The sequence below is a fragment of the Pongo pygmaeus genome, chromosome 14 (genome assembly GCF_028885625.2).
Source record: "Pongo pygmaeus isolate AG05252 chromosome 14, NHGRI_mPonPyg2-v2.0_pri, whole genome shotgun sequence".
NCBI classification, from domain to species: Eukaryota; Metazoa; Chordata; class Mammalia; order Primates; family Hominidae; genus Pongo; species Pongo pygmaeus.
The window spans coordinates 88,059,667-88,072,016 of record NC_072387.2 but is presented as its reverse complement, the minus strand read 5'-3'; the positions used below and the strand labels follow the sequence as shown (position 1 = coordinate 88,072,016).

General features: G+C 40.9%; 1 protein-coding gene across 1 annotated transcript in view; it reads left to right on the top strand.

Annotated features, from left to right (window-relative positions):
- The first annotated feature begins 2,358 nt into the window (after nucleotides 1-2,358).
- Nucleotides 2,359-12,350, top strand: part of OBI1 (ORC ubiquitin ligase 1) — a 43,897-nt gene continuing 33,905 nt past the window's right edge. Inside the window, exon 1 of the mRNA XM_054446791.2 lies at nucleotides 2,359-2,513. Coding sequence (XP_054302766.1) covers nucleotides 2,442-2,513 — 72 coding nt within the window. The 5' untranslated portion in view covers nucleotides 2,359-2,441. The remainder of the gene's footprint in view (nucleotides 2,514-12,350) is intronic.

Below are 12,350 nucleotides of genomic sequence, written 5' to 3'. Positions count from 1 at the left end.
CAAAGCCTGGGAACTAGCCTGGCATTCATCTGGACTGAGGAAGAGTCCTAATCAATCTATATTGCTAACAATATTATTTGGATATGTGTGTGCATGTGTGAGGGTGTATGTGTATTGATCCATAAAACATTAAGTGAATAAAGCAGGTATGTTATGCTATGACCTTGTTTGTGCTTATGTATACAGTAATAGATGAATTAATATGTTTTAAGGATACGTTCTAGCATGTTAATAGTGATTTCTACACTGGATACAGAGGTGAGGCAGAAATATGGAGGAACTTTTACTTATTATTTTATATACTTTTTAATGGCTTATTTTTCTTAAAATGAGCATGTGTTATTTTTATAATTCTCAAAAAGCAATAGAATCTTCCATTTTGAGATTAAAAACAAGTAAAGAAATTGTTTAAAATAAAACAGTCTGGGTTTATTATAAAGGTAGGCTGTAGCAAATGAGAATATTACTATTTGTGGAACAGTAACCTATTACAGACATTAGATAAATTGGATGCAATCCCTGACCTCAAGAAACATAGCCTGTTGTGGGGACAAACACATCACCAACTATAATACAATGTCATCAGCACAGAAATAGCTGTATGGACTGTGCACTGAAACACTGAGAAGCTGTGACAGTGGTATGAAATGTGGAAAGAGATGTTAGAGATAGTCCAGATTTTAATACTTTACTTAAAATGCAGGATATGATTTTTAAAATTATCTTTATGACTACATATTGACACCCATCAACAAGATGATTTACAAGGAAATGGACTTGCCCCATTAAGTAATGGGAAATGTTTTGAAAAGAAATGTCTTTACAATAGAATACTATTGAGCCATAAAAAATAATAAAATCCTGTCATTTGCAACAACATGGATGAACCTGGAGGACGTTGTGTTGAGTGAAACAAGCCAGACACAGAAAGACAATTACCACATGATCTCACATGTACAATCTAACAAAGTTGATTTCACAGAAGTAGAGAGCAGAATAGTGCTCACGGCTGTAATCCCAGCACTTTTGGTAGGCCAAGGAGGGGGGATCCATTGAGCCCAGGAGCTCAAGACCAGCCTGGGCAACATGAGGAAACCACTCCCTGACCCTCGAGGCAGGCGGATCATTTGAGGTCAGGAGTTGGAGACCAGCCTGGCCAACAGGGTGAAACTCCGTCTTTACTAAAAATACAAAAATTAGCCAGGCATGGTGGCGCATGCCTGTAATCCCAGCTACTCGGGAGGCTGGCTGAGGCAGGCGATGGGATCGCTTGAGCCTGGGAGGTCGCTGTGTTGGCACCTAGTGGTGACAGAGCTAGACCCTGTCTCAAAAAACAAAACAAAAGTTGCCTGAAGCCATGGAGCTACCATTTAGGTACGAAGTTGTTGGGGGCAGGGATTTCCGCTGAAGCAGCCCAGGTCCAGAACCCCTTTCTCTTAACCACGAGGCTGCTTCTTGAAGTCATACTGCGTCTTTTTCAGAAAGATTAGTAAAAGTTGTCCCAATGGTCTTGTCTTTAAATCTCTCAACTCACAGATTTTACTTGTTAGCATAATTTATCACATCAGCTCTTCCTCGCTTCAAGTAAGTTGCAGATAAACTCCAAATCTGTTATACTGCATTTAAGATAAATTTAGGAACTTTTAGGTTTTTTTCTTTTTTGTTGGTAGGAAACGCAACTTATAACCTCACAAATTCTCCCTTGGGGTTCAACAACACAGCCGTACATTTCATATGCAACCATGCACCTGAAATGAAGACGTTAAAACGTTACATCTCCTTTTGGTGGAAAACCCAGAGAAGCCCACAGTAAAAATGTATTTTCAGGGAAAGCTGCGATTAAATGTATCCGGATCGTCTCGGACACAGAGAGGAGACAATCACTGTTTTCTTAAGTGAATTATTGTGCCCTCTGGAAGCACATTATATTATTTGAGTGGAAAGAGAACTGACAGAGGCGGAAAGCTGTTTTGAAAAAAATTGAAATGTGTAGATAACGTCTTTTCTCTTCATGTTTTGATTGCGCTGTGTTGGCGATGTGTGGGGTTTAATAATTAGGCGAAAAACTCTCCATCCTTCACCCCATCCAATCCCCGAAAACAATTTGGGGATTTAAAAAATCGCCTTTCGGTATCTTCCTCTTCTGTCTCCACTATTACGCTTTCCTTTAGATTTTCCAAGATCCTCGATACTTGTAGTAAACTACCTTCCTATACATTCGCAGGAAGCTTGCAGCTCCCTAATCAGTGAATTTTTTTTTTTTTTTAATGAAAGGAAAATGCCTTGGAGATCGCGCGTTTCGAAAGCGCGTTTTCGTTTTCTCTCCCGAGCGGGTTATGGCCCTACCGGGCCGCCGTAGCCGGCCCGCGCGTGCCCAGTCTTGGCGAGGAGTAGTGGTAGGTCGGCGGGACTTCCATGTTGGCGGGATTCTGAACGCTGCCATGGCTCAGACCGTGCAGAATGTTACATTGTCGCTCACTCTGCCCATCACGTGCCACATTTGCTTGGGGAAGGTAATGGGTGATTGTGGGCACAGCTACAAAACGGGGTTGGCTATGAAGTCGCTCGCCGGGGCCGAGGGCGGTCTCGTGCGGGGGCGGGGAAGGGGCGTGAGGCGCCGGGATGGGAGAAAACGCTAACCAGCGTTCTTGATGGGAGGCCGCGTCCTGGGAGACTGGGTTATCGCACCGTGATTAATGGTTTCATCTGGGCGCCTTTCGGAGGAGGGTGACAGCGGCCCGTGGTCTGCCGGGAGGGCGGCGAGACGGCCCTGCCACCGCCCGCGGCCTCACACTGGCATAGACGCCGGCCTTGAAGGAGGCCCCATCAGAAACTCATCGCAGGGATATTTAACTTCCCTGTGCAGCCTCGCGTGGCGTGTAGTGAAGCCCATTAAAACACATTTCCTGGGAGCCTCACCTCGGGCTTCTTAGTCCTCTGTAACTAGTGTTCATCTTCTGGGGCCTACGGTGCTGTGTATTGAGTCTTTTCCATTTCCAAGACCTTTTGCCTTTATCCTGGCCTTGAGGATGACCTTTGCTCTGAATTCCTAATTTGAAAAGTAAATAGTAAGTGCTCCTGGAGGGTATTAGAATAAGAGGTGTGGCCTTTAACTCCAAGAATGGGTCAGTCCGGAGATAGAATACTCTCTCTTTGTGATGCAAGAGGTGCCTAATGTGTTTGTGAAACAAGGTAGGGAAAGTGGTTCTGAATTAGAAACGGAGCTTTGAATATTCTAATGCATTCCTCTCCTCTTTCATTTCCATTTGTGCCTCACTTTCGATGTTTTAAAGAGCATTTCTTTACCGAATAAAGAAATAAAGAAGGGGAAAGATACAACCACCAACTTTTTTCCACCCTGAGTTATTTTTACGTCTGTGGTGTGTCAGGATGTGTGTTTACCGCCCAGCGCAGACTGAAACTACAGCCGTAGACTTAGATTTGAGAAATACAAACTTCTAGAGCAAGCATTTGAGTGCCGGCCAGTACGATCTGCCTGGGGTGTTTGAAGTTCTATGTGAATTTACTGGGTTCAAAAAGTAGAAGAAAGTCAGCATTGGAAGCAACTGATAATTTTTGATAGCAGTCAGAATGAAATGCCAATGAAATAGCAAATGTGCTGGGAGATCGTGTATTGGGGATGGCTTGATCAATTTGGAGATCAAGGATGGCCTCATCGAGGGTGGTGTTTGAGCTGGCATTTGCTAATACTTAGTGCCTGCACGCATGGCTAGGGGGAGGGAAGAAGCGATGTTTCTATTTGCCACAATCTACATTTGGCTCCTGACGTAAAGTTCCTGGAAATATGTGTTAAATTCTGAGTTAATTTCCTCCAACACTGGCTTTAAAGGCTGATAAAAATATTCTTGGGAAGTAATTTTGTACACATTATACCTAGTTTCCATTAGTTATAGGCTGTCTTTTGCAACTGTATTGACAGTGTTCTGTTTGATTTACCAAACCTATATACATTTTGTATTTAACGAGAGTGATACCTCGTAGAATATAGTGATTTGCAGACTACAGAGTGCTTTTGTATGCATATATTATTTTGTTTACTTTCCACACCAATGCTTTAAGATAGGGCTGGTTTTTCCGTTTTTAAAATAAGAATACTAAAGCTTAGAGTCTGTGGTTGAACCTCTATACTTTCATTTGTGTCTTCAGAATACTAAGGCTTTGAGTCTTCATAGTTGAACCTCTATCATTATTACCATTTGTCTTCAGATTACTTCGTAAAACACTCACCTAAGTTCATCCATGACAGCAGGCACTTTTAGTGTTTTTTTTTTTTTTTTCCTGTATTGGTTAACTTTATTCTAAAATAAAAATCAGATAATAAAGATAAAAAGATTAAGACTTTTGTTTTAATCTTATGTGCCAGACTTTATACTAAACTTTGCACATGCTTCGTTTAATCTTCTGAAAACGGAAAGGATGAGGAGTTGATGTTATTACCATATTTTTACTGTTACAGATAAAGAAACAGGCTCAAAAGAGTTAAATAACTTAAGCCGGGCGCAGTGGCTCACGCCTGTAATCCTAGCACTTTGGGAGGCCGAGGCGGACAGATCACCTGAGTTCGGGAGTTCAAGACCAGCCTGACCAACATGGAGAAACCTTGTCTCTACCAAAAATACAAAATTTGCCGGGCGTGGTGGCGCATGCCCGTAATCCCAGCTACTCAGGAGGCTGAGGCAGAATTGCTTGAACCTGGGAGGCGGAGGTTGCAGTGAGCTGAGATCGTGCCATTGCACTCCAGCCTGGGCGACAAGAGTGAGACTTTGTCTCAAAAAAAAAAAAAATTAAAAAATTTAAAAAAGTAATTAATTAATTAAGGATTTTTAAACAGGCTTCCCCCCACCCCCCCACCCCCCACCCCCGCCCCGCCCAGGTACCATGGAAGCAGAAAGGTGATGTGACTGAGGGCCTGAGTTCTACTTTCAGGCTAGCCGGGTTCTAATCTAATCTACCACTTACCGGTCATACAACCTTTTACAAGTTACTTAACTCTTTTCTTTTCTTTTTTTTTTTTTCTGAGACGGAGTTTCGCTCTTGTTGCCCAGGCTGGAGTGCAATGGCGCGATCTCGGCCCACCACAACCTCCGCCTCCCGGGTTCAAGCAATTCTGCCTCAGCCTCCTGAGTAGCTGGGATTACGGGCATGCGCCACCACGCCCGGCAAATTTTGTATTTTTGGTAGAGACAAGGTTTCTCCATGTTGGTCAGGCTGGTCTTGAACTCCCGAACTCAGGTGATCTGTCCGCCTCGGCCTCCCAAAGTGCTAGGATTACAGGCGTGAGCCACTGCGCCCGGCTTAAGTTATTTAACTCTTTTGAGCCTGTTTCTTTATCTGTAACAGTAAAAATATGGTAATAACATCAACTCCCCATCCTTTCAGTTTTCAGAAGATTAAACAAAGCATGTGCAAAGTTTAGCATAAAGTCTGGCACATAATATTTAATAACTGTTAGCTTTTACTATAGCCATTGAGGCCAGCCCTCAAACTGAAGAAACCAGCCTTTTCCAGTAATTGTTCTTCCCAGTTGCTTTGTGAGGCTGGAGCACTTCTAAATGAAGATTTGCATTCCCAACCAAATGAGACCTGTTTGTTCTGGAAATTGCCACAGTACATCCAGAATTTTCAGCTGGTTCCATGTCTCTTTTCTTTTTTATAGTGAAAGCAAATTCAGTATGATTGTGCTGCTCACCCTCCTACACATATTATACTGTGAGATACTAAAAATGGCGTGTCCTCAGGTTCGCGTCTGCTTCCCTGACATAGAGCATCTCTGGCCACTTCTAAGAATGGTCCTAAGGTCCTTCGTGCCTAGTTCTTTTTTAAAGATAATTGTTCTTGTGCCACTGTCACCATATGTCCGCAGATCTCACAGTCAGCATCTTCTCTTTTGATTATTCAACAGAATTAGGGACCATTATTCCTGGAGGATCACAAAGTGGATACCATGAAGGGGGAGAGATGAGGGAAGGGCATTAAATCTGAAGAGATAGATGCCAGTGGGGATGGAGAGGAAGGAGAGAGCCCAAGTATTCACCTGTTAATGCTTTGTCTTTGCACTTAAAATTGGAAAATTTAGACCTCTGTCTCTACTTCAGTCTTAAAGGTGAATTTTCTCTACCCAATAATGTTTTTAGTTACTTTGCCAATATTGTACGTAAGAGCTCTATGTGGCCTGAAGAAGTTAGGTACCATCCCATGGGATGATTTACGCATAACATATTTTCTTGCCTATTCTTCCCTGGTTTTTTTTTTTTTGTTTCTTAGACTAGTGGGCCAGCAAGCAGAAATGTAGTAATGATCTATCCCAGGGTATCTGTTAAGTGACATTTTGATAGTGCCACCAGGCTGTTACAAACCAGTTTACCTCTAGATAATTCCAGGGTTTATCTTTTCAATTGGGACTCAAGCTGTGAAACCAAATTATGGCGTGTAATACTTTTTATTGGCCGTGCATGCATTTTGCCATGAGTGAAAGCCAAATGTGGCCCACAGTTGGTTTTATGAAAGGGTGAAGGAGATTCTCAAGAGAAATGCAAAGCAACTAATGCTTTTCAGCATTAATGTATCATATTCAGTTATTTCTCATTTGACCATGAGTCCACTTTTGGGTCCTACTGTTTAAGATAAACAATAAACCAGAGTATTTTGAAAGCATTTGGGGGAGAATGAAATTGGGATTGGAATGTAGGTGGACTGGAATAGTGCTGGAATGAATGGATATGATAGAGAATCTTTAAATAATTAAAATATTTTTCATTTGGAAGGGACTCAAGCCTTGTGTGGCTCCATAAAATTATGATTTCTACTTAATATTAAGGGCAAGTGTTCTGGCTGAAATAACCAGAAATGAAATCAGCTTCCTTATAATGCAGGAGTTCCTGTGTCTTGGAGTATCTTCTAATAGACTGACTGTTTCCCATAAGGAATGCTATCAAAAGGATCCCTTCTTTCAGGGATGCCTCTCTGCTTCTCACCCATATTGTTTATTTAAAATATTGAAAAGATAGGGCTAGAGACAAAGCCTTATGCAACTTAGAGTCCTCACTCTAGGATGACAAAATTCATTAATCACTGTTCACTTGGAGCTGTTGATTGACCAGCAAGTCATCCACGTCAGTACATGGAGCCCGTGTTTGAGTCCTGATTGCCTCTCAGTTCCCAGGAGTGGATTTAAGAACCAGCCTTGTACATAATTGTCATAAGTAATTTGCTGTGGAAAAAAAGCCATATGGACTGCAAGTTCTACATTTTTCTTTTTTTTCCAGTTTAAAATAAGTTTGAAGGATTCAGTCACTTTCAGAAAAGTATAACAATATTCCATTTTATACATAGTGTATAATAAATTGATTTAAAAATCATAGATGTATCCTAGTAATTATCAGGGTTGGTATGTGATAGCTGACATACTTACTTGACAAATACAATTCCAGTTTATCCTAAAGCATGGTAGGGATGAAGGTAGAAGAGAAGAGATGTATCATCTCTCCTTTTACCTAGACAGGAATGGGGAACCAGTTCTATAGGCATTAAGTGACTTATTTCACACAGGGTTTTTTTTTTTTTTTTTTTTTTCCTTAAGTTATAGGACCTAAATTCTGGCCCAGAGCCAGGGATTTCTTAAAACGTAACCAAGAGCTATCCAGGAATTTTATTTTGGAAAGTTTCCAAATTCCTAATATTGAAGTGGTGGTGCCCCTACCATAGTCATTTTTACACTGAAGACTAATCCTTTTCATAGTCTTTCCAGGTCTTCACTAGAGAAACCGATAAAGTTTTGACAAGGTGCAAGAAAGAATAATATTCTTTCTAGAAGCAGATTTGGCTCTTGTCTCTAGTGAGGGGAGGATGCCAGAAGAGCAGGGGAGTTGGTTTTATAATAGATATAATTGCAAGACCAGTTGGTAAAGTTCATCAATACCGTCTTCACTCCCATCACCTCCATCAGTGTCCAGGATCTCACTTCCTTCAGGCACATCGTCCTGTATTTATTTCACCCAGATTATTGTTCACTAACCCTGCTCCAAGGAAGAAAGAACTGTTTCTTAGTTGAAAGAACACATGATTTTGCAGTTGAATCACATTGAGTACAAATGCTAGCTCTACCATTTATAACCCGTATCATTATTTCTTAGAGTCTCAGTTTCCACAACTGAAAATGGATTTGATACTAACAGCCCCACTAGCTTATTAGTAAGATTCCTTTGAATATCCCATACTAGTGGTTCTCAACTAGGTGGAGGTAGATTTTGTCCCCCAGGGACATGGGGCAGAGTGTGGAGACATTTCTCATTGTTTTCAAGGGGCTGCTACTGGCATCTAGTGGGTAGAGCCCAGGGATGCTGCTAGCCAGACATCCTATAATATGCAGGGAACCACCTAAAACAAAAATTTCTTCAGTCCAAAATGTTGGTAATGTCAAAGTTGAGAAACGCTGTTTGAAGTCAATGTATAACTCCTAGTGGGTGAGTCTAGGATGATATGGATATTAATGAACAACAGCCTTAGGCATGTCTCTGCCCAAGTATACTTGCTTTTTTAAGAAAGGGGATTTGGTGGTAGAGTGGACTCTCTTAAGACTGGAACATCTTTAAAAGAAATGAAATGTCAGAGTAACAGATTGTGAGGTTAATATATCTGCCCCAAGAACTGCCCCCTCAGGCCCATTCCAGTAAGAAGAGCCCATCCTTTACACCTGGGGGATATACCCTAGGGCAGGAGTCTCCAGTCTCAGTCCGGTACTGGTCAGTCAGTGGCCTGTCAGGAACCAGGACTGCACAGCAGAAGGTGAGCAGGGAGTGAGATAGCATTACCACCTGAGCTCCGCCTCCTGTCAGATCAAAGGCAGCATTAGATTTTCATAGGAGCATGAACCCAAATGTGAACTGTGCATGCAAGGGATCTAGATTGTGTGCTCCTTATGAGATTCTAATGCCTGATGTTCTGAGGTGGAACCCCCCCAGTCTGTGGAAAAATTATCTTCCACGAAACCAGTCCCTAGTGCCAAAAAGATTGGGGACTGCTCCCTAGGATACCACTTTAATATGTTTACTCCAGATGAGTTTGGAATTGTATGTTACTTACCATTGCCATTTTTTTGTCTTGCATTTTTATTTCATGAGTACTGTTTTATTGTCACAGGTCTCATTTGAGAGTAAATTGGATAGAAAGTCTAATAATGTGACAAATGATGATCTTTTTTTTTTTTTTGTCTTGGGAAGATCTTATTAAAGAAAATTATGTGTGTGTTTTGTTCTACCCAGAGCAGGATCTGGGTAGAAGAGGATGGGTGCTAGATTCTTTGTGTAAATATATAACAAGTAACTTGTTTTAGTAGTTCTTTAGAAATTTCTATTCTCCTAAGATAAATTCATTGATTCCGTTGTCTAGAAATCATCATCTGATAAATACTCATTCCAACATTCATTTCCAAAGAAATGAATTAGTCACCTGTTTCCAAAATCGTCCCAACACAAAGGTGGTGATAATACCAGGTATCCAACAGTGCAGAAAATTTTCCTGTGGGTGACACTGTTAATGACTCTTAGCAGACAGAGCCAAGCAGTTGGCCTGTGTTGGTGGTTCCGTATCATTTTGGCATATTAAATGGGGAGGTTAAACTTTTGCTTTTTTACAGTTTGACAGTGGCTGTTGACCTTTTGCTGCTTGAACCACTTTTAGGATTGTTATCTCAGCCTTTCATTATAGTACATCAAAATTCTCTTTTATTAATCTTACAGTTGTTGTTAGAGATGAGAAGGACACTCACCCTGTTGTCAGTGAGCCTGAAATCTAATAAGGAAGACAGGATGTAAGCAGTTCCTAAGTACAGCACAATGCAGAAAGAGGTGAACATTAAGTAAATGAACAGAGTGCGCCCTATCAAAGACTTGGTTAATTCTGAAAAAGATTAATGAAGGACTTGCAGAGGAGGTAGCATTTTATTTGCATCTTAAAAGGAGGGAAGGATTTTTTTTTTATTATTATTACTGTCAGGAAGATGGAGAGACCAGGAGGATACATCAGGCTGAGAAATGGGAGCTCCATAAATAGGGAGCCCCATAAACAGGGAGCCCCCAATGTTCATATTCTTATTGGTGAACGTAAGTAGACCTATGAGGTTGAAGTGTGCATTGTGTCAAATATTGAAATGGTAGATCAAGGGAAATGGCTGTTTAAGAATTAGATTATGTTCTTTGAAGGCTATACCTCGAACTATGAGCAGGAAAAAAATCATTACTGTTTTGTAGGAGAGGAGTGAAAGCTGCTTATTCATATTTTAGGAAGGTAGCTCTGGCATCATTGTGAAAGGTGTACTGAAATGAACATTTGGAAGCTTGGGAGATGGTCATTGCAGTAGATCAAAGATAAAAGAATGAGAACCTTAAATTCATTGGGGTGAAGATGCAAAGGAAAGGATAGATGAGAGGGGACAAGAATGTTTGGAGGTAGATTTGTCATGTTTTGACTATTCTGAGATGTACATGTTTTTTTTTCAAATTATAACATCTCTGGAATCTGATTGTATCTTAACAATTGTAATTGACAGTTTTTCATTCTTAGTGATACATAAAATATTGGTGAATCTTCAAATCTGTGGTTTCTTAGACTTAATGTATAATACCAGCGTCTGGTGACAGTTTGGATGGTGAGGATAAATAAAAAGAGTGATTCAGAGATAGCTCTGTTGTAGCTCAAGTGGAGAAGTAGTGATCTCATTAACTTAGATGGGAGGGTATGCAGGAAGAGGAGCAAGTGTGTAGTGGAGGCGAAGTTTGATTTTGGACATGCTATGGTTGAGGCAGCTGCAGGATCCTCATATGTAGTTGGCTCCTAGGCACTTGGATATAGTAATATTACCTTTTTTTTTTTTTTTTTTTTTGAGGGATTGCTATGTAGAAGTGTCTGTGCTGACATCCATTGTTATCTTAAACCTGAATGAAAAGGTTACTAGGTTAAACCACAGTTTTCAGAGGCAGAAACTGATGCTCACAGTAGCTAAAGGGCTTACCCAAGGTCAGACTGCTCAATAAATGGCAGAACTGGAGTTAGCCCCAGGTTTGTCTGTCAGAGCCTAAGCTCTGCCACTTACTGAGGTCCAGTTACAGAGGGAGACTTGGGAGTTGTCAGCATAGAATAGATGTTAATGCCATGTGACACATGAGATTGAGAGAGAAAATAGAACACATCAGATAAGATGGCCCAGAACAAAACATCAGAGAAAGCAGTTATACCACCTTTAGTATCTTGACTATAAGCATCCCACTCTCTGATCCTGTTTCTATCATACTTATTCTCTACCATTACTTCAACCTTAATCGAGACGTTTTTGTTGACCCTATCACTTTTTCACTGTCATCATTACCACTTATGTACTTGTTTCCCTTATTATTCGTGGTCATTTGTTATCATCAGTCCCTGTCTCTTCCTCCTTGGCAAAACCCCAACTCTGGGTAAACCAAACTACTCATCTACTTCCTGCCTGAGTCTCCACAGCTAAATATTGATAAGAAAAATACACGCCTACGTTAATTAATCTTACTTTGCATTAGAAACCACAGACCTGGAAAAGCAACTCAACAATGTATAGCAATCTGCTACCTATCCCTAGTAAATTTGCTTTCTCACTTTTCAAAATTACTGCTTTATTCTCCTGTTTTCTCAAATCTGTAACCCACTTCCCTTCTGCTGATAACCTCACCTCATATTTGATGACAAAAGATAAGCAGCTGAGATAGTTGGAACATGAATTTCCTCATTTTTCTATCCACAGATCTTCCAACCCCTTTGTATTTGTTCACACACACGCTATTTTCCCTTCTGTTGCAAAAGAGGACAAACCCTCACTCCTGTATAAGCCAAAATCTCCTTTTGTGCTTTGGATCCGTTTCCCCTCTTGACTTCTTAGGGACTTTATTGCCTATCGCTATAATACCCCCATCACTCTTCCTCCATCACTAATATCCTCTCTTTATCATTCCCATTGGCATTCCTAACCGTCGTCTCATTTTTATGCTCTCTCCTTTACAGCAAAACATGAAAGAATTGTGTGTATTTTCTGTCTTCACTTCTTCATCTTTCATTGTCTCTCAACCTCCAGTCAGGTTTCCATCCCCAACATTTGCTGAAACAGTGCTTGTCGGTAACTGATCACAGTGACTTCCAAGCAGTTAAATCCCATAGTCACATCTCAGTGCACATCAAACTCAATCTCTCATCAATATTTTACTTATCTGGCCGCTGCCTCTCTCTTGAAAAACTTTCTTGCCTTGACTTCTGTGATATCATATTCTCCTTCCCTACATCACAGGACCCCTCCTTGTCAGTATCCT